The 22,383-nt window shown below is 32.5% G+C and overlaps 1 protein-coding gene across 1 annotated transcript; it reads left to right on the top strand.

Moving 5' to 3' along the window:
- The first annotated feature begins 6,115 nt into the window (after positions 1-6,115).
- LOC146538036 (aminopeptidase N) lies at positions 6,116-22,383 on the top strand. The gene is made up of 15 exons (XM_085187366.1): positions 6,116-6,238; positions 7,124-7,197; positions 9,925-10,187; positions 11,240-11,434; positions 12,177-12,332; positions 13,304-13,443; positions 14,496-14,685; positions 15,031-15,181; positions 15,922-16,133; positions 16,496-16,679; positions 16,948-17,149; positions 17,526-17,800; positions 19,414-19,613; positions 20,863-21,177; positions 21,777-22,383. The coding sequence occupies exons 2-15, from the start codon at positions 7,135-7,137 to the stop codon at positions 22,042-22,044; spliced, it is 2,814 nt and encodes a 937-aa protein (XP_085043492.1). The 5' UTR covers positions 6,116-6,238; positions 7,124-7,134; the 3' UTR covers positions 22,045-22,383.

The following is a 22,383-nucleotide window of genomic DNA, read 5'->3' as shown; positions in this document are numbered from 1 at the left end:
TGACACTATAAAGCGTATAACATGACTATTTTTAATATAACTAAATATTTTATTTAGTTATAAATAGTATGACATAAATTTACAAGATATATATAGTCAAAACTAATACGACCTTGCTTTAAACCGCATTGATTTCATAGTGTCTAGCCAAAGATAATATTTGCGTATAGAAAATAGTGTTTATTATTACTGTATGTTTATATGTAACTAATTGCGGTATGAAAAATGTGCGTTTGTTTAGTTTGTGCAGTGTTATGCATTGGAATTTTATTTTTGGCGTAGATTTTGCTGTGGTCATGTATGATAATAAATTTAGATTTATATTTTTAATATTACGTATTTTCTGAATTTAGTCGGTTAGTAATGTTAAGACTTAAGAGATTTAGTTCTCCACTGTCAGCTAGTGTTATAGATATTATATACTTTTAAGAAATATGTTCTGGTTAAACTATTATTAATATAAAAAAATCTATCTTCAGAGTTCGGCTCATGTTGTTTTGTGACACAGGCCTCCTTCATTACTTTCTGTCTGTGTCTCCATATCCATAAATCTCCTTCTCATCAGTTGTATATTTCGCCTTAACGGAGTGTATAATTATAGTTTATTTATATACTTTTAATACTGTCGTTAATAATTAACAATTTTTGTTATCTGTCTACAAGTAATATATTTTTCCCTTTAGTTAAGTATGTCCTTAAAGGTGAAATATGTGATATGGATAACCTGATAGCATTTTGTGCTTGAAAAAAATATTTTTTTCCTTATCTTTTACCTTGGTGACGCAATATTACTTACATAAAATTCATATTTCATAGGAACCTAAGTAGGTACAAATTGTTAGTTCAAATGTTAAATTCCACTTTCTATATCCGCACATAGCAGGGTAGGCAGAGGGAACCTAGTGCTAAAATACTACGTTCTCCACTTTCTGCCAAATTCAGACAAAAAATGATTCGCGCTGACTAATTTTTATATTTGGTTAACCGTGACGCAAAACCGATAAGGCGACATGCATGACGTTTCTAACCATTTAAATATACATACGAATATAGAGGTAAATTATGTTAAGCGACAAAAATATTTACAAAATACTAAGTACGTCACTAATACATTATAAATAATAATATAATTTATGAAAAGTTTGTTTGGATTTAAATTTTTCTGTGATTCATATATGTCACTATATACATTTAATTCGTTTTAAAAAATAAAATAGTATATATGTTTTGTGTGTTTATATAAAGATATAGTCATTCCACGCTTAAATAAAAATACTTCTTTTAGAAAATATATTTAAATTTGAACGTAACGAATTCGAAATTTCCCTCTTGAATGGAAATTGGACGGTTTTCCAAAAGGCACAGGTTGAAATTCCGCCGCTAATTTCCCAAATTATCAGTAAAGCGTATAGTCTTTTTATCACCTATTACAACTTATTAACTGACTTCTGTAAAAGGAGGAGGTTCTGAATTTGACTGTATTTTTTAATGAAATTGCATCTACTCATCAAAAACCATTACTGTAAATAATATGTTGTAAGTTCATGGCGTTTACTTAGAACCTAATCACAGGCTGTTGTGACAAAAGACAATTATTACGCGCATTTGCTCGTTCTAAGGTCGTGGTGTCACCAAGGTCGCAGTCAAGGTTGAATGTCAACTATCTAATAAGTTTTATTTTTTAAGCTAATTCTGTAAAATAATGTAAATTTATTAAAGTTATGCTATAATTTTTTTCTCAGTTTTTATATGTGGCATTTTAGTGGGTAGATTAGCTAAATATATAAGACAATTTAAAATGCATTAAAATATGCCGTTAAAATGACACATAGTGTTAATCATTGGAACAATAATTGTTAGAGTAAATTCAAATATCATTAATAAACATAATAAAAATCATATTCTTACTATAACCAACCACGCTCTTCTCAACACCAGCACCAATTATTAAAGGACAACGACATGTTTTTTTTTATATTACTTTGGACAATGTTTAAAGTCACTTGCATAAAACTTTTTTATAATAGAAAAATATTGAAAGAAATTTCTTATCTTTAGCATATTTTGCAAAATTTGCGGGGATTTTTTTAAACTTTAAAATGACGATAGTAATAGATAATTATTTAAAACCATTTAGCTGGATATCCATCATCCATTAACTACGGAGTTTACCTGTTAATCATTAAATCCCATGAAATCGATAAGTAGTACATAAATATTTGAAATATTTACTTCTATGAATAAACCAAATGATAATATTTGCCTTTCCGTGTATCATTTTAGTTAGACGGTTTGTGAGGTGACGTCAGTGTGTTACCTATATGTGATTCGTAATGATAGTAATATGCCAGCTACACATCCTATATAGTCTGTCTAATGGGTCTCTACTGAGTAATCTGTGTTACATTATTGGAACTGCCTGGCGTTTACTACGTCTCTCTCGTCTCTCTCTCGTCCAATAATCCCTAACGAAACTCGTCATTGATTTCGACGCATGCAGAGCGGTGGGACTTGAGGATATTCCAATCGAAGCGTGAAAATCTTTGGGCTCTGTTGGTTCTCTCTTGGATTTTTTAGATCTAACGAAGGCCTTTCACTGTGCTGCACACACTACGCTTGCTATACAAGAATATCATCCGACTGGTTCTTCTATACGGCAGCGAATGTTGGCCACCACTATCTCGGCACTCAGGAGTGTCACGTCACAAAATTGTAAATGCTAAAGCGAAAACCCAAAACATTCATTCGAGGTAGTCTTCGGGTCCGTGACGCAGCGAATAAGCTCCAAGAGCGTTGTCTAAAATAGTATGGCCACGATGCGTGCAGAATCCCATGCTTTGCGTTTCATTCTTTAGATGAAGATTTATCTCCTGAACGATCGGGACTTAAAATCCTAATCCAAAAATTCACACATACACCTGTACTCATATATAAAAATGAAAAAAATATCGCATATTAAAAATAAAACAAATGCTAGAATTCTGGCGCACCTAATATTATTAGAAATCGAACCTGCACTTACTGTAACCCTTAAAAACACTATCACCGCACTAAACGTTACATTCGCCTTTCTCCTATCATTAATTAGAGCATTATCTAACCTATTTTGTGTGTGGTGTAAATAATACCCATTAATTAGATACCTCGTTTATGATATCAGAACATGCCGAACTAATTCGATACTAATGATTAACGTATCATTCTTGTATTACTCGTTAATTATGTTTCAGTGTTGCTTGCTTTGTTTTGTTTACTTGCCTTCTATTATAGGTGAACTAAGCCTATTTTGGGATCAGAAACCTTTGTGGTTCAAAGCATGGCGTTGAGTTCCGCCAATCATCACGAAAACTGAGTGGAAAGTCGGGAGAGAATAGTTTTTCTTTTCTTTAACGTCAGGTTGTATCCCACACACAGCAGTTTAGTTAGAGGGAACCTAGTGTGAAGACGCTCCATTCCCCTTTTTGTGTCGAATTCTGGAGGCATTGTGTGTTGAGTGGCGAAACTCAACGCCGTGCTTTTGTTTCGACATCAGAGCGAATAAGAATTTGAGGGACGGAATTCAACACTGGACTTGTACTTTGGTGCCAGAGTGAAGAAATGAAAATGTTAATAAATACTAATTCATTCCCCCGAGTGGGAATCGAACTCACAACCGTTGCATTACAGTCACACACTTGAGCCCCTGCGCCACGACCGCCTCGGTGGTATATTTAACTTTCGGTAATATTTGTATCAAATTTTACTACTTTTCTAATTTTTTCATAACTATATACTACTATAAAATATATAATATATATATGCAATTACTGTTTTCCCACGATTGTATCTAGCCACTACCTAGTTAGGGGGTAATCATAGAATAATGAGATCTTCCTTTATAGAAGTGACTTCATCTAAGGCGTTGTACCTACGACATCTAATCTCTTTGTTATTTTATAGGAACACTTATCTAGTTATATTATGAAGATATTACATAAATATGGTAAGTAGGTGTTTTTTGTATTGTTAAGCGTAAATAAGACTAGGTATACACCTAGTCAAGCCATATCCCTCACAGAGCAGTATGGCAAATGGTGAACGGAGTGTCTAAACACTAGGTTCCCTTTGCCAACCCCGCTATATGAACTATAGAATCACTCTCGAATAATATTTAATGAAACCCAGAACCATCACACGCAATAAACAGACAAACAATAAAAAATACCACAACGTATTAAAAATACTAAAGTTATTATATTTGCATATTTTTATTTATTTTGTATAATAATTATTATTTAATATATATAGTTATATATATAAATTTATAAATCATACGTAATATGGAACATGGTATCTATTTCGGAAAATCCACGCAGTATTGTATGCATATACAAACAACGAGTCTTTATTCGACCAATGTAAATAATCTAGACTCATTTTTGTTTACTTTATACGCTGCCTAAGTTATTATATAAACATGCTTAAAATATATAGTAAAAACATCATCATCTTCTTGCTTTTTTTTAGCTTCACGCTGTAATCCCGCATATAGCATGGTAGGTAGAGGGAGCGTGAAAACGTAGTGTTATGACATCTCTGTTCTCATTAATATACTTCCCTTTTCTACTTTCCTCGATAACAGAGCAAAGAAACGAAAATATTAACTATTTCTTTCGTTTGAGTGGGAATCGAACCCACAACCGTCGCGCTTACAGTCGTATCCTTGTGCCCCTATACCACGACGACGGACTATAAATATTGCTATAAATATATGGCAAAATTTAATTTTACATTTGATTGACACTCTGACAGGGTTGCACCTGTCATGTACGGATTCGATTTCAACTTTAAAAAAATAAATATAAGCATTACAATAATAGCACTAGCACCAAACAAAAACTAAGAATAAATAAAAAAAAAGTTCAATTAGATATATTTATTTACCAAATACATTAATTTTGTTAGTGCTCAGTCATGATAATCCTATAGGGCTCACTTGTGATTGATAAATTGCAGTTTCAAAAAGAACTTTAATCCTAACTAATAACTAAAATGTGAAAGCTTTATCTTAATCTTTTATTTTTCCTAACTAATTATATTTCTTGACAGGCTTACTTTCCAGTAGAGAGTAATAGACGGCGTTGCCAGAGGAAAAGATTTTTTATCTCACGAATTATTAGTAACTTATAAAAAATAGAGTAATTAAAAAATAATTCACAGTGCTCCGGACATTTAAATTCTGAGTTTAAAATCGGGATGTCTTACAACGCTGCTTAGAGAGTACCTTATGAAAAGCTTCTATGTTCTCCTAAATGTTTACAAGCATATATTGCGTGCTCATTAAAGCGGATCCAAACGCAGCAATATGTCTAATAATATATTAGTAGCTTCCTGATTACAATTTGCACCAACAACCAACAAGTTGTTTATTTTTTAATATGTCTTAATGGTATTTAATTTATCTGCTTTCTTAGAACCATACGTACTCGTATGTATCTCGATCGCGGTGTGGAGGGCAGCGTCTGACAGTAAACTTGACGGCTTTTGGTGCGATCCTCACTAGGTTAATTTAAATTACATTAATTTCTCTGTTCTAGTAGACAAAGCTCGTCGTTGATTTACATCACTTCATACGTAATGACAAAAAATTAAGCAGAAAGTAAGGAACGGAGTATCATAAAACTAGAATTTGTTATAAAAATGCATCAGTTATAGCGTTAATAAGTTCTGGAAGCCAAAAAAAAACAAAAGGCCGTTGTGAATTTCTGTAATTTGTCAATACAAATTGTGAAAGAGGGATGAATATTTTTATCCACAAAATTTATGCTGAAATTTGTATCCAGACTTTATTATTATATCTCATCTTTAGAGAGAAATCTTTATTATTTACAAAATGACAGTATTTTTTTATTTCTTGATAATTTTATTGATTAACCGTCTACTTGGTGTAACATGAACGTTGGTTCAGTTTCTTTGACATAGGTTCCCTTTGCTTACGCGGGATAGAGCGTGAAGCTGGAAATAAGTCTAAGTGTTTAAATCATTATATCTCCTGATCAGCACTTATTTTCGGCTGCATCCTCAATACTTCCAAACAACAACACTATTATGACAGTGAACAGCAAGTTATCGCTAACACTTGACAATACCAACGTGACAATCAGTGTCGTCAGCGCAAATGGGCTATATCCTGGGCCAATTGAGTGGGAAGCTGGTCTCTGTGTTCATACGCCCGCGACCCGCGTCTACGGCCTGACTGGTAAGTAACACTTGGTGTCCTAGTTTTGTTGCCTTAGATTAGATAATCAGAATTTGGTTAGCTAAAAATTTGATTTTTTGTGAATTTTGCTGATTTTAGCAGCATTTATTTCGGATATTATCCTAGATTACTAAGTAAGTTAGCCTAACATAAAATGATTAGGAGATTTAAAATATGTCACAGCCAATTTGGAAAAGCTAAGAAGAGTCTAGTAAATGTATTAAGAATATTTTATAACATTTATTATATAGTATAATATAAAGTTATGATTTTTTATATAATATTGGCTAATATTATGTTATAAAATATTTTTTTTAGAATCAAAGTAGAAGTGTATTAAAAATGACCAGAATTCGTGACAAATGAAAAGCTGTGATCATTTACTTTGGTCCTGTTGACATTATGAAATGACAATAAAACATTTATGTCGTAATATTTTCTATTCTTATTTATCTGAAGTATCTGTTTACTAGTGTTGTCAACATGAGAAAGCTTTTCAGTTTTTACGAGATAAAGGTGATTACTTGATTTTAGTTTTCCAGGAAAAAAAATGATTGCTCTACGAAAATATTTCTTAACTAAATAATAATTTATTTATTACTTGTACCTGTAATAAAAGCTTTTATCAAAATATTACATTTAGAAAAATTATACAAATTTAATGTATTATGTATAGGTAAATGTCTTGAAGGTGTTAAATTTATATGTATTACTTAAATGTCTTATAAGTGTCTACATCAGCAGAAGTGTCACTTCAGCCAGACAATTTATGTACGAGAATATGAAAAATTTCTGTGTATTTGAGAAATTTCTGAACAGAAACTCTATATGTTATACATTTTACATTCTAAATTATAATATTTTTCTTTTGCTTATTCTATATAGAAATATCAAAAATGAAGATTCTCCTTTGTGCGCTCGCGTGGCTGACAGTGTGTCATTGCATGCCACCGGATAAGGTGAGTTAGAGGGTCTTTGTGCTATTCAATATTATACTGTCGCCAAAACTGATGTGATAATAAACTGGCCAAGGAGCAGCTGCACAGTGTTTGATGACAAACGATGACGACGTGGGTTCGATTGCTACTTGGGGGAGTGAATTATTTTCACTTCCTCGCTCCGTTAACAGAACAACGCGCGAATTATAAATTTAATAAAAACGGTCTTTATTCTAAATTTTCTCTACCTACTGCCTTCCTGTTCTCTTTAGTATTTGCGGAACGTGAAGCTAAATTGTATCACAACATCAATAACGACAAAGGTAATCAGACAAAATTTGTTCTATTTTGGTAATATTCCTACATAATTGACTATCCTTTACCTGCGGCCTCACCCCATTGACGCAAAGCTTGCTTCCATAAATAAACGGATCCAACACAAAAAACAAACAAATAGAGCGAGTACTTCCTGAGATTAGCGTATTCAACCAACAAACGTGTTCGCTTTATAATGTAGACTGAGATCCCAGGGCTCCCTGGCCTTTTTCATTTTCACAAAGCTGAAATTTTAAAACTGTATGCATACTTACTAACTGGAAAGTGCTACATATTAGACTAGTAGTCCTGAAAATTTCAACTTTGCTATAATGTCGTAGGTGTGGGGACCTTCAGATCTTGGGCTAATAAATTTAATATAATAAATAGATAAATTATTTAGTAAGTGAGATCACGCGGAAGTTAATTGAAATTGCAATAGTGACTGTTTGAGTGCATAGGCGTTTAGATCACACAGTGATTCTTAGACACAGTAATTTGTCTTACAATGGGTTACTCACATATCGTCGATTTAATATGGTAAAGTGCTATTAACATAATTTGTGACGTCATTGTAGAGCTTGCCTTGAATTAAAATTAATATTTATATCTACTTGAGGCGTTTATTTCCGCCATTCAACACACAATACCTCAAGAATTTGGCCGAAAAAGGGAATGGGTAGTGTCTTAATAACGAACGGAGTCTCGCAATACTAAGTTCCCAGGTTCCCTATCCTGATATGTGACGGATACGGGGTTAAATTAAAAAAAATATATTTAATAAAAAAAAAAAGTCACATCTTGCAACTTCATTTTCTTCTGCACTTCATACTGTCATAGTAATTGAACTACCAAGTAAATAATATTTAACATACAATGTATTACACGTGAGCATACGAGTTAACCTCGTTAGCTGACAAGTGACGACGCTAAATACCTATTTTGAGATTATTAGATGTCATCCCGGTACACGCTTCATGTTATTAGCGTAGCGTCGTTGAAAATAACCTTCGGGAAGGTCTTTTAAAGGTGTCTTTTAATTGGGTCTGTTTTTCAGGGGATACGTTATTTACATACACGGTTAATCTGGCATGAGGATATCATGGCGTAGTAGAGCGCTTTGTGTATATAAGCATGGTAATCGTAGGTTCAATTTAATATTTTTTATGTATAATGTTTTTATTGAGTCAACTTTTTAATAATTTATATAGATTTTAATAATTCTTTTTCACTAGAAAAGGCGTATAGCCATATGAATTTTATAACAGTTGGTTCAGCACATTTTCCACCGAATTCTCGAGGTATTCCGCGTTGAACGCCGAAACAACTCTGCGATTTCTCTCATTACCAGAACGAGAAACTGAATTAAATAGTTCATTTCTTAGAGTGGCAATCGAACCCGCAACCGTTGCGTTTTTAGACTCTTGCCTCAATAGAATGAATAGTTTTCTCTTTGTATCTTCTAAAATTTAAGGAAAGGGACATTTTGATTCGATTTTAACTTTCTACTTCAGTAACTCTAAAAGCTCAGTCAGCTAGTCTTTTCGAAATTAGTTTATCTGTGTTCCGACTGTTCAGAATGTTTAGCTTGTTTCCTTTACGCAGTACCGGGGTAAACTGGAATTTTCTATTTTCTCACATTTTAGTTTATTGGTTTGGCTAACGTTGTATTTTAAAATGTTGTTTTACATTTTACTAGAATTATTATTTAAACATACATATGCTTATGAAATTATGCGTGAAATGTAAAATTAATATGCGAAAGGATTAGAATAACTACAAAGGGATTTTTTTTTTCCCGCACATATGGGGAAAGTATAATGTTACATCACTCGATTTCTCTACTTACAAAGTAGAAAATGTGACAGACATTAACTGAATTTAACATAAATTAGTAGCTTAAAAACATAAAAACCACACTTTTTTCGGTTTTTTCAAACCAACTTCCAATTCCACCATTATACCAGCTTTGTGGTACCTACCATAAAATTGTATTGTCACCTAATCTGTATGTAATTTCCAAGTGTCATGATGATACAACAAATTAGAAGTGCATGTAATTCAGATTCTTAGATTTGTCGCGTAGTCAGTTACGGCTCGACCTAATAATCCAAAACCATCACTAAGAAAATTATTATTTTTTATGGCTTCACGCTGTATCCCGCATATAGCAGGGTAACCACGGGATACCTGGGAACCTAGTGTTAAGACACTCCGTTCCTTTTAAAACACCGAATTCTGTAACATTGCATGCTGAGTGGCGGAACTCAACGCCACGTTCTGCTGTCACCAGAGAGTGCTTCGAGTAAGAATCGAATCCACAATCTCTGACGTTTACAATCTCATGCCTGTGCCGGTGCACCAGGACTGATCTAAAAAATTTAAAATAACTTAAATCTATTAAAAATACTTTAACCTCTTTCCAACAAATAGATGAAACCTCTTCACATAATCAAAACGCGAAGCATCGACCTAAACAACGCCCACGGGCTGGCCATGGAGAGCCGCTTGGACAAATCAGTATATCCAACTGGTTACCGTCTGGAGTTGGAGCCCTACATCGAAGATGCGGTCTTCAAGGGTCATGTTAGTATAAACGTGACCTGGATTGAGGATTCTGATAGAATCACTGTGCATTGCGCTCACGAGATCGAGATCACTGAGGCGGAAGTCAAGGTCTACGTGCCTATCAACTCGTAAGTCCGACTTTCATTATTGTAATGTGTATGTTTCTTTGTGTAGGTTTTAGTATTTGGTTATAGTTTTTTAGTCATTTTAGTCGTTTATCTTTTTGTATATTTTCCTTTTTATACGCTATTAATTATTAGTGAGGCTATTAGGTTGTGGGTTCAATTCCCACTTGAGGTAATTAAATACTTAATATTTCAATTATTTGCTCTGGTGTCGAAAAAAAGCTGATTGAGTTCCGCCACTCAACACGCAATGCCTCCAAAATTCAGCGAAAAGTAGGGAGCGGAGTGTTCTAACACTAGGCTCCCTCTGACTACCCTGCTACGTGTGGCATACGGAGTGACACTAAAAAGAATATCAGGGTGGACACAACGTATTATGTTTATATACCATCATATTTATACTTACATATGTATTAACATATATGTTATAACAAAAAATGTAACACTGTAGCTTCTAAACAAAAGACTACACAAAATATCAATACGTAAAAAATATTTCTCGTCATCCCTCGCGTAAATCCAATGACTTTATGAGGTTAAACCCACCTCAACCTTCTGCCAGTTTCCATTATCATGATATTTGTAGCTGTATCATACAAATGTACGTCTGTATATTTTATAAGGATATACACGTTGTCTCCACAAATTCTATATTATAAGCTATATGAGGTTAGAGAAAATGTACATATTCAAACTATTAAAAAATACAATTATAATTATTAGAATTAGCGCTTGGATAACGAGGCAAGGGGCGGCGTTGACTTACGCCACTCAACACTTCAGAATTCGAGAGAAAGTCGGGAACAGAGTACCTTAACACTAGATTTTCTATCTGTCCATCTATCTATCTTTCTATTTGTTGGGTGCAGAATGAAGAAAAAAAGAGATTAATTGGTCTCGCCATACATTACGCAGAATTAAAAAATGACCAATCGTGAAAAGAGTGTCTCAGCACTACACTCCTTCTCATTACTTATCAAAATGAAAAAAAAAACTAAACATATTATTATTTTCACATTAACTAATAAAATATATATTTAAAAATATTCCCACAGGACAACATTACAGAAAATACCAATAAAGAGTATGGACATGGATGTTAAGAAACCAATAATTACACTGACTCTAGAGGCACCTGTGTCCAACACATCCATAGGTTATATAAACTTCAGTTTCAAAGGCAGCATGCAGACGAGCTACACTGAAGCGTTCTTTAAAACTACTTATATAACTGATCAAGAACTTGAGAGGTAAGTTGCAACTAAGTATTAGATGAATTTTCAATAATATAGATTTTTAGTATAAATTCCTTTAAAAAAGTTAATGTTTGTAGTATTATTTTTGTATATTCTATAAAAAACACTATTTAGAAAAGATGAAAACGATGATTGTGAATTTAAATCTCGCACCAAAGGAATATTTTATATTATTTTAGGAAGTTATTTTAAAAATTGGCGATATATATCTTTAAAATAGGCAAAAAAAGTTAACAAAAGTGTATTATTAGATTCAAATCTGGTTAACGGGTGATATCCGTGAATAGAAAAAATAATATTTTAAAATATTTCTAACAGGAAGTTGATCCATAACTTCCTGTAATGATTATAGCACAAAATGACAGATAAACGCATTGCCTTGAAGAGCTAGCAATGCAAGCTAGGGGTTATCTACACGAGACTGTTCGCCTTGACCTAAAACCCTTACTAAAACAATTATTAGAAATATTTTTTGACATAATTATAGCTTACTACTTTTATGGTTTAATTATATAATTTGTTATTTCATTAGAAAAGCTAAAGCATGGACTGCCTTATAGTACAATATATATCTTTTGATGAATGTTCATATTTAAAATGTAGTGTTTTTGTTTTCTTTGGACATGTGAATCGATTTTTTATCTACTTTTATGTAGGATATCTTGATACCTGTCCTTCTATATGCTAGCAAAAATATAAAAAAAGAAAATGATACCGAAATCCTATCTTCTTATAGAACAGTAATAGCCACTCAATTACGTCCGAACAACGCAAGACGAATGTTCCCATGTTTCGACGAGCCCGGATACAAAGCCCCCTTTGATTTGACAGTAATTCGACCACGTAGTATGGTGGCCTTGAGTAATATGCCTATACGAAGAACAGAGGATATGTAAGTATGAAATTTCAGATTTAAATGTAAAATTTGTTTTGTCAAGACAAAGCGTTGAGTTCCACGACTCAACACGTCTCAACGCGCCTCAAAAAAATCGGCGGAAAGTGGAGAACGGAGTGTCTGAACACTTGGTTCTCTCTGCCTATACTGCTGTGAGCGTGATACAGCGTGAAGCAGTACTAACTTTGTAATTTATATAAACTACATACCTACCTAAAATTTTCTTCTTCAGAAAAAAAATTCCAACTGAAATCTCGATTTAACTTTTCACTGTTTAATTCGTATTTACAAAATAAAAAGCTATTTACTCATCTGACGAAACCGAGTCAACTGTTTACACTCAAAACTTGAAATTACTTGAAATTTAACGGCGAAATTTGTTATGGCATTACGTAATGTCGATTATGAATCTCTAAAATAAATATTTTCTATTTATTTAGTAAAATTTCGGATGAAGTCAGTCGTGGCGCAGGGGACAAGCTCCAGGAAATGAATTATTTAATATTTTAATACTTCGCTCTAGTAACGTGGCAAATAAGGCCTCCAGAATATGGCAGAAAGTGGCTGACAGAAGTGCCTTAAAGTGAAATTGAACAAAACCTTATATATTTTAAGTAATTACTTTACCTGACACTTGTACGCTACGTTAGCTTTGCGGTTTACATATCGGATAAACTGACCACCTCTTGCGGTTGTCTGATAAAGATAAAATGCGGTAGTTATTGTAATATGATACATATTGATTTGATATTATTTTTAAAAAATGAGAAAAATTTCGTCTCCATTTTGCTAAGATAAGATTGAGATAAGATTGGTGATGACCATAATATAGAATACATAAAAAAAAAAACTAAACTAAATCGCCAAAATACTTAAAAAATAAATAAAGATATTAAGTATATAAAAAGATATATAGCTAATAATTATGATAATTATATTAAATTTTATGTATTTTTTTATTTATTTAGCAATGGTGAACCAAATGCAGTGCGAGTCCATTTTAAGAGGACTCCCCCGATGTCTACTTTCACACTCGGTTTAATTATAGCTGATCTGAAACCACTCAGCGACCCAATACAGTATAAGGACGAATATGGAACCACACTTGGTAAGGAATTTTGTATTTTGTATATATATTTGTAATATATTTTTCACATGTTTCTTTTTTAAAAAAATATTGTTAAGCAGAATATTTATTCCTCTCCCTTAGCCTAAGGTGAAATATCGTAAAGGTGTTTCAAAAATACTTTTTTATCAGCTTTCATTATTATTATACTAAAATAAGTTACAAAAATCTTGACGTAGCGGCACCCGCGCCTCTTGGATTGTTTCCGGTTTCTAAATACTTTTCCTTCCTGTTTGTGTGATTAACAATCTTACCAATATAAAAATATTTAATAAATAGCATTCTCTATTGTCGAATGATATTTATTAGGAATAGATGCATTTGAAATACTCGTATATTAAAAAAAGTAATATAAAATTGGAGAATTTTAAAAATATACATAATTTACTGATTGAAACTCGTATAAAAATTTTATGATATAAGATAAAAAAGTGTATGGTACCAAATTTGTCTTCTATAAATAACAATAATTTTCATGTTTTTTTAAGTCATCCTCTTGGGAACAAAATGATCTAAATGACCCTTTTAAAATTAAAGTAGGCGTACAAAATAGTCCGTTAAAAAAATTCATTATTACCTGTTTCAAATTCAGGTCAAATAGAATAAAAACAGAAGGCACTCGAGTTCCGAAACCGAAAAAGTGGAGTGGAGATTAAATGTCAATTTGGTTCAGAATTAAAAATCATTTCTCGTATATTTCTACGTCATAATTTCCGTTGAGTCGTATGACTTTTCGAGAGTGGGAATGTTGCTTTTTTAGATTATAGGAAATTGCGGCTTTTAATGGCTTTTAATGTAATAATATAAAGTTGTAAAATATATTAGAATCTGTTGTTTATTGTTATTAATAAATAATATTATTAAAAATCGAACGGTGTAGGTTACATTTTTTCTTACAGGTTTGTATTCTTTATATTTCTGGATAAGCTTTTAAAAAAATACTTAACTTATTTATCGGCTTAATCTTTTATACAAAATTTATATTATTTGAAATATATTTTTGCATAATAATAAAATATATATATTTTTTATAGAACTCCGCGTGTGGGGTCGTCCCGAATATCATCAAGCGTTAGAAGGGTTAAACATTAGAGTGGCCGAAGTATTTTCTGAAGTGGCAGCTTTCTGGCAAATGGAACTTCCCATACGCAAATTGGATGTAGTAGCGTTACCTAATTATCAAGGTATTAAACCGGCGGATAACTGGGGCTTAATTGTATTTAAGTGAGTATATTTCATTTTTTGTGAAAGAAGAATTTTTTTTCTATGATAGGATATGGTGTTTTTTTATACTAAGCTCCTCATGTGCTGAGAGAAGAGAGCAGAATGAATTTATCTATATTTTTTAAACATTTTTAATCCTAATTTGCGTCTGGTTGCAAAGTTTATAGAAGTGCGTTTGTTTATTGCATCAATTTTGTTTGTTCTTCCCATAAGGATTTCTAAAAAAATTCTCTTAGTGCTCCCCCACATCCCACACAAGGAACCTCTACGATAGGTTTTATATTTTATTCGTATTATTATTGTATCTTTTTATGCATACAAATTAATTTAGACCTTTTTCCAAAGGGAAAGCGATCTAAGTACGAAAGGTTATTTACAATTGGCCCAAGAAATCTCGTACCAGTGGCTGGGAGCGCTCGCGACGCCCGCGTGGTGGTCGGACGCTCACCTCAATAAAGCACTCGTTGGTTATTTAGCTGCCGAAATTGCTTTTAAGGTATGCCTTATCTATAAAAAGGGTTGTTTTTTTATTTGTGTTGCTTGTGAGGTCAGTCGAGGCGCAGGGTTACAAGCGCGCGACTGTAAACGCAACTGGTTGTGGGTTCGCTTCCTACTGAAGAAATTAAATATTTATTTTTTCATTAATTCGCTCTGGTAGCAAGGCAAAGCGCGGCGTTAAGTTCCGTCACTCAACACACAATACCTCCAGAATTAGGCGAAAAAAATAAATAAATATTGGGGACGGAGTGCCTTAACGCTACACTCCCAGGTTTTCTAGGAAGCTGAATGTAAATAGAATGTAAAAAAATGTAAATCCCGTAAGTACTATTGTTAAGTAATAATCTTAACTTATAAAATCTATCCAATTAATATACAAGGCAAGCATTTGTCCGCTATCTCACCTGGTGGTAGTGACGATGCGGACGAAGGTGGAGCATGCTTGCCTAGGTAGTGCCTATTCACTCGTTCTTTAAAGAGGGCCAGGTTATACTTGGCGGGGAACAGTTCAGCAGGCAGGGAGTTCCACTCCTTAGCCATTCGCATTAGGAAAGTGGAGGCGAAGCGCTGCATACGAATAGGTGGAGAATACGAATAAGAATTAAACAATTACGACAATTTTAAATTATAAACTCAATAAATAACAAATTTGAAGTGATTGCCTTCTATACAACATTTTACTATTAAATAAAAAAATAATAAAAAATACTATTAAATAAAAAAAATACATTATTTTAGATAAACGGCGGTTCCGAAATGGAAGGGAAGTGGCCAATGACGGTCCTCTACTCCCTCTACTACGAATTCAGTAAACGCTACCCACATTCACGTATAACTGGTATGAAGCAAGAGACGGCTTGTACCAAGATTGAGTTATTGTTTCGAATGTTCAATTATACTATTGGTGCTGACACCTTTAAGAAGGGATTGAGGAAGTTTATTGAGGCTAAGTAAGTAAAAAAAGTACAATTTTTTTTTGAATTTATTCAAATTATGTTTAAAATTTTTATTGCAACGGAGTTTACGCCAGCGTTTTCATATAAAACCTAATATGACACAAGGTATGCTAAATAAAATACCGTAACCTAACTTCAACCTACATAACTAGTATAAAACAAGGTACCGCTTGTACTAAGATTAAATTATTATTCCGAATGTTCAATTATAACATTAGTGCTGATATGCTTAAGAAGAATTAATAACACCTATCCCTAAATAAAAGTTAAATTTGTATATATTTTTATATACTTAAAAAGAAAAACAAAAAAGATATATAGAAATAAATATATTACATATTTTTATCTTTCCATAGAAAATACAAAACTTTCACCGGTGATGATATCTGGAACGCCTTAAACACTGCGGCTGTAAATGATAATAAGATACCCGAAGGTCTAAATGTAAAAACTATAGCAATGAGTTGGATTGAAAAGGATAGGCTTCCTTTGATTACTGTTAAGAGAAATTACGATACGAACACAGCTGTAGTTAGTCAGGTAAGTAGGGGATTTATTTAACTATTTTTTATTATTATGTATTAAAATATTCAATTATTAAATATTTTTAATAATTACGACAAAAAGAAAATAGTATGATAAATAAATGTATAAAGTTTAGACATGATATGTTCCATAGGAATTATATTCCATAAGAATTCTGGGAATACCAGAATTCTACCGGACAGAATTCGTACTTTTATAAATAAGTACCAGTGCGTACTTTTATAAATAAGTCTAAAAAAAATGATTCTTTCCCTAAAAATAGAAAGTGTACCTCCGTGAACGTCCCCATGATGTCCCAGACGCTAACAAAATGCTCTGGTGGGTACCCATCGTGATGGCGAGAGCTGACAACCTGGACTTTACCAAAACCGCGCCTGTAGCTTGGTTGAAGAATACATGGCAATTAGATCTTAGTGGATTGCCTGGGAAAGAACATTTCATTATTGTTAATCCGGAGGAAATTGGTAAGTTTCTTTTTATTAGAGAAAATTCACCTAAATATTAGAATTTGAATATATTTGGATAGATTATTAAGAATTCATATCCACCAATATTTTTTATCTGACAACTAGTTACCATATTTTTTATGGAAAGCCTAGTGTTAGGACACTTCGTTCACATACCTCCCCAGTTTCCGCCGAATTCTAGAAGCATTGCGTGTTGAATGGTGAACCTCAACGCTTTGCCTCAATACCAGAGCGAAAAAATGAGAATATGAAATATTTAATTTCCTAGAGTGGGAATCGAACTCACAATCTGTCGTGTTTACAGTCACACTATTGTACCCCTGCGCCACTGGCCTCAACTAGTATATTGATTAATAAAGAAACAATATTCCAGCACCATACCCGGTCAACTACGAAAAGGACAACTGGAATCTCCTATCCGTTTACCTACAAAGTGAGAATCGCACTAAGATCCCTGAACTGACTCGTGCTAAACTACTTCACGATGCATGGAATCTGGCATATGCGGGAGAATTGTCTTTCGCTACAGCATTTAATATGACGTTGTTTATGAGACAAGAAAGGCACCATTTAGTATGGGATCCCGTGTTTACGATGATCGACCACATCGGAAGGCATATCTGTTCGTGCATTCAAGATAAATTTAGGGTAAGTTTTAATTTCTTTAGCAAAAACTTAAATCTTTAATTATTTTAAATAATATAATACATTGTATATTGACAAATATAGATATTTTTGTAGTGCTTTAATAAATAATTTTCTACTATGGTTGGCTAAAGTAAAATAAACTGACTAGAAGTTTTAAAATACGTGAATAAAAAAGATAGTTTAAATGATAATAATTTAATAAGATTATTTATTGTACTCAGAGACTTTACATTTTTTTTAATTTTAAAAGTATTATTTCCACACTACTCCCTTAAAGATCCATCCCGATCCCGATCCATCCCGGATGGGATGGACAGTTTCCAAGATGGGCGGTATCATATCCCGCTACTTTCAGTTTTTATATATTTTCTAAAAAAAGCGTTTTATTGATGTTACCCAGTGCTTGATTATTTGTTTTTATTAGTACTTGATTGAATTACCAAGAAGTTACATAAAGTTGTACCTATTAAGGAAGTTCGATGTATTAGCGCGTTATATAAGTTACCACTAGAGTGCTTAATAGTTGGCGAGAATAATTAAACTTTCGGTAATTGGATGCGTGCGTTAAATATTTAATATTAATATTAAGATGAGAAACAGAGTTCTACTAACAAAATATATACAAATCGTGTTACATAACTAATAAAAATATTCATCGTTTTCGTCCTTACTGAAAGTCGTGCACGTTCTGGTAGGTCCTGGTGGAGGAATTAATGAGATACTTTAATGCCCTGTTCTCAGTCAATTGTCTTAAAAGTGATAATGTTCTTAGAATACGAAACCTCATTCAGATTAGTAAATGTTTGTACTTGTGTAGTTTAAGCAGGCGACGCCGCGAGCAGGTTGCTAGTAATATATAGTTTAGAAGTGTCATATAACAAATAGATAAAAAAAACAATAAAAATCGCAATAAAAGTATCGAGAGACGTTATTTGTTTAAGACATAAAATCCTGTTGCTTCTGCATCAGTGAATGTTCGTACTTTTATCGTTCAATACAGCTTAGAGTGCGATGTTTTATTGCGAACTTGTTCCGATAAAGAATTGAATGAGGACTGCTTTACGAATATTAAAAATACAAATAGCATTGTTTAGCTTTTCTAATATCCGATATGGAAAAGCGCTTTACGAAATCATTTTTTTGGTATGTTTTACTTGGAAATTGTGAAAAAATAAGTATTTTATTTTTATTCATGAGGGCTTTTGCGATAACCATTTTTGAAAATACTAAGCTTTTTCCCGCGTATATAATAATATTACGAAATAATAATAATATTTTTAAAATATTAATAGTGTAGTGTCAAAACACTTCATTATCGATTCTTATCACCTAGCACAGAACAACATTAGAGCCTAATGTTATCGCTATATAATTATTATTAACGAGTCGTTAATTATTAAAATAAAATGTTTTGGTGGCCGACACTGTATTAGGTTGTTTTGTAACCTGCCCTCGCATCTTACAGCGATTTGTTTGTATCAAAGAAGAGTCATACAAAGCACTCCTAAGCTTTAAATAAGTTTTAGTTTAACAATTTAATTTCAATAAAACGCTAATTGCTATTATTCAGGTCGATTAATTGGGATTAAACATTTGTTTTTGTATTTCTAAAGGCATACGTTCGTATACTATTAACTCCTCTATACGATGAGTTGACAAAAGAAGTTATGGATGACGAAGAGAACTGGAAGAAGAATCTACGTTCTTTAAGCAAAACCTTCTTATGTCAGGCTGGCTACAAACCTTGTATTTTGGAGGCCCAAGAGCAATATGCCAAGTGGATGCAGGCACCTAACCCTGATGAAGGAAATCCGTAAGTATTTGGTATATTTTAGAAAAGATATTTAGCTTCACGCTGTATCACTTTCCGCCGAACTCTCGAGACGTTGTCTCCATTGACTCGTATGAGTGGTGGAACTCAACGCTGCGCTTTCCCTCGATACCATAGCGATTAAATGAAACAAATAATTAATTCCTTCAAGTGGCAACCGAACCGACGACGAGCTACATTGTCATACTTACTATGCCAATACGCCACGATGACCTCAAATGAACATTGAATTGAATTAAATATTCCCTGAGCGGAAATTCTGATTATCATATAATTTCAACTTTGCCGTGATAACGTTTATATAACATGCATACAATGATATACAAATATTATGAAGCATACATTTGCATTATATCTCGTATGTAGCAGGATAGGCAGAGAGAACCTTGCGTTAACACTCTCCGTTCCCCGTTTTCCCCTATTATTCGTTCGTTCGTTAAGATTCATTTCTTCGTATACCTACCTATAGAGCAATCTGAGAGGTGGAGTGATATTTATATCATGGTAGGTAGTGTTAAGACTGAGAAGACTTATTGCGATGAAAATAATTAAGCTCACGTAATCTATCGCAATTATATCAGATGCTGTTCCACCGTACCAATATAAACAGACGAAATTAGAAGAAAACAAAGTGATTTATCACTACCTATTATTTAGCCCGACACAACTAATTAGATAAAAATATTAAACAAAAGATCACAGACATCATTTTCCTACTATTCAAAGGATTTTAATATCTTAGAAGAATAACAAACCATTATTATTGTTTCTTTTAGATGCAATATCTTTCCTTTGTAAATAAGAGGTAGATATGGAGTATTATTTCGTGTGCTTGAAGCATTAATAATGTCACATATTATTCTGATACGGATACGAATGGTTTACTTTCGCCTTATGATATTTTTTTTTTTTTCATATTATTATATTGTTACTTGTGGATCTGTGGTATTTTAACTGTATGCGTATATTATTCCTATAGTAAATATTGTTGATTGAATTAAATAAGTGAAAAGTGGGGAACGGCATTGCCCAACACTAGGTTCCCAAGTTCCGTCTGCCTACACTGCTATATGCGAAATACAGCGTGAAATAAAAAAAAAATTGAATTTTTTAGTTGTATACAATGGCGAGAAATTATATTAGTGGCTGGTGGTCTTGTGTCTAAAGGCAAATTGCATCCTGTCAGTATATATTTTGTATTATTTTAAAATATCATTTTCCTTTTTTTCAGGATATCCAATCAATACATTTGTCCCGTCTTTAAATGGGGCACCCAAAAAGAATGGGACTTCGGTCTTCAGAGAGTGATCAATTTCCCGCCCTCGAGAAAGCAGAGTGAAAGAACGTATCTCTTAAAAACACTTGCCGGGTGCCCAGTAGAAGAGTTTAAAATACAAAAATTACTAAATATTACCATTTTAGAAGGAAATGGTAATTTCACTGAAACTGATTTGTTTTTGATATTCAGTATGTTGACTGGTAATTCTCATGGATACACCACGTTGTTCCATTTCCTTAGCAGCCATTGGGATATTCTTAAGGAAAAGTAAGTTGTTGAATTTGGTCAAATTAATATATTAATGATAGAAGAACATTTTCTTCTAATATACTTGGAATATTTTAATTTTCTTTCGCTTCTTACAAAGCGCGATGTTTAGCGTTGAATTCCGCCTATTGATAATTTTTCTTAATTCCGATATGTTTCTTTGATTTATTCGGACAAAGTACATATTAACTAATTTGTATGTACGTATGGTCATTATTTTAATTTATCAGTGTTTATAAGTACAAATTAAAATGAAATTATGTCATTAAGGATTTCTAAATTATTTTGCATTACAAATAATTATGCTATAGTGATCATAAACTATCTTCATTATTATTATAATAATGTGTATGACGCTATACATATATAATACTTTATTCTAATAATGTCATAAATAAATACATATACATATATATCTTAATTCTGTTTGTGAGTCTGGTTTCCATCGCGAAAGAAAAAAAAAAGGGTAATGTTAAGGAAAACAGACTCCTTTTAAATAAAATAGGCTTAGATTTTCACCAACGAACTCTAAGATAAACTAATATTTAAAGTAATTGTTATTAATAACTCAAATATTTAAAGTAATTGTTATTCCACAGGTTTTCAAGCAAAACTAACATATGGGATAATCTAATAACGTCAGCAACATCACAGTTTACAACCCAAGCTGGCTTAGACCTTGTTTCCAGTCTTTATATAGAGCATCAACGAGAATTTGGTTCAGCGGAACATATCATTGAGAAATCTATGAGGAATATACGCGAAGAGGCCAAGTGGTCGGCGGAAAATCTACCAGTCATTGAACAATGGTTGGACGGCTATGTAGCCAAGGCCAAGGTTAATGACGATCAGTTTATTAAAAATTAGATTTATTTAAGTATTATAGTTGTAGTTAGTCTGTATTTATAGTTTTGTTATATATTTAGATATATTTTTCTAGTGAAATGTATTTTTTTATATAGTTTCATAGCTATTAACAATAAGAAAATACAAATAAAATAGAGGGATATAACACTAGGCTTTGATTGTATATCCAAAAAAGTAAATTAAACAAAAATGTTTTTGCCGAGTTAAGATAGTAAAAATTAAGTTAAATAAATATATAAATGTAAAACCTTATATATTAAGAACTAAATTGCTTTAATTAAAATAAGGGCATGACGAGTTTTGTAAAGATTTTATTGTAATAAATTAATTGAATATTTA

Source organism: Heliconius melpomene, chromosome 6 (genome assembly GCF_056956725.1).
Source record: "Heliconius melpomene rosina isolate 202511_hmr_F chromosome 6, ASM5695672v1, whole genome shotgun sequence".
In the NCBI taxonomy this organism is placed as follows: domain Eukaryota; kingdom Metazoa; phylum Arthropoda; class Insecta; order Lepidoptera; family Nymphalidae; genus Heliconius; species Heliconius melpomene.
This window is presented reverse-complemented; position numbering and strand designations above follow the sequence as displayed.

Excerpts from the sequence above, each read along its gene's own strand:
- LOC146538036 (XM_085187366.1), top strand. The coding sequence starts at position 7,135 with ATGAAGATTCTCCTTTGTGCGCTCGCGTGGCTGACAGTGTGTCATTGC. Across the intron at positions 15,182-15,921 it reads CTGCCGAAATTGCTTTTAAG|ATAAACGGCGGTTCCGAAAT; the intron begins GTATGCCTTATC and ends ACATTATTTTAG. Across the intron at positions 19,614-20,862 it reads AACCCTGATGAAGGAAATCC|GATATCCAATCAATACATTT; the intron begins GTAAGTATTTGG and ends CCTTTTTTTCAG.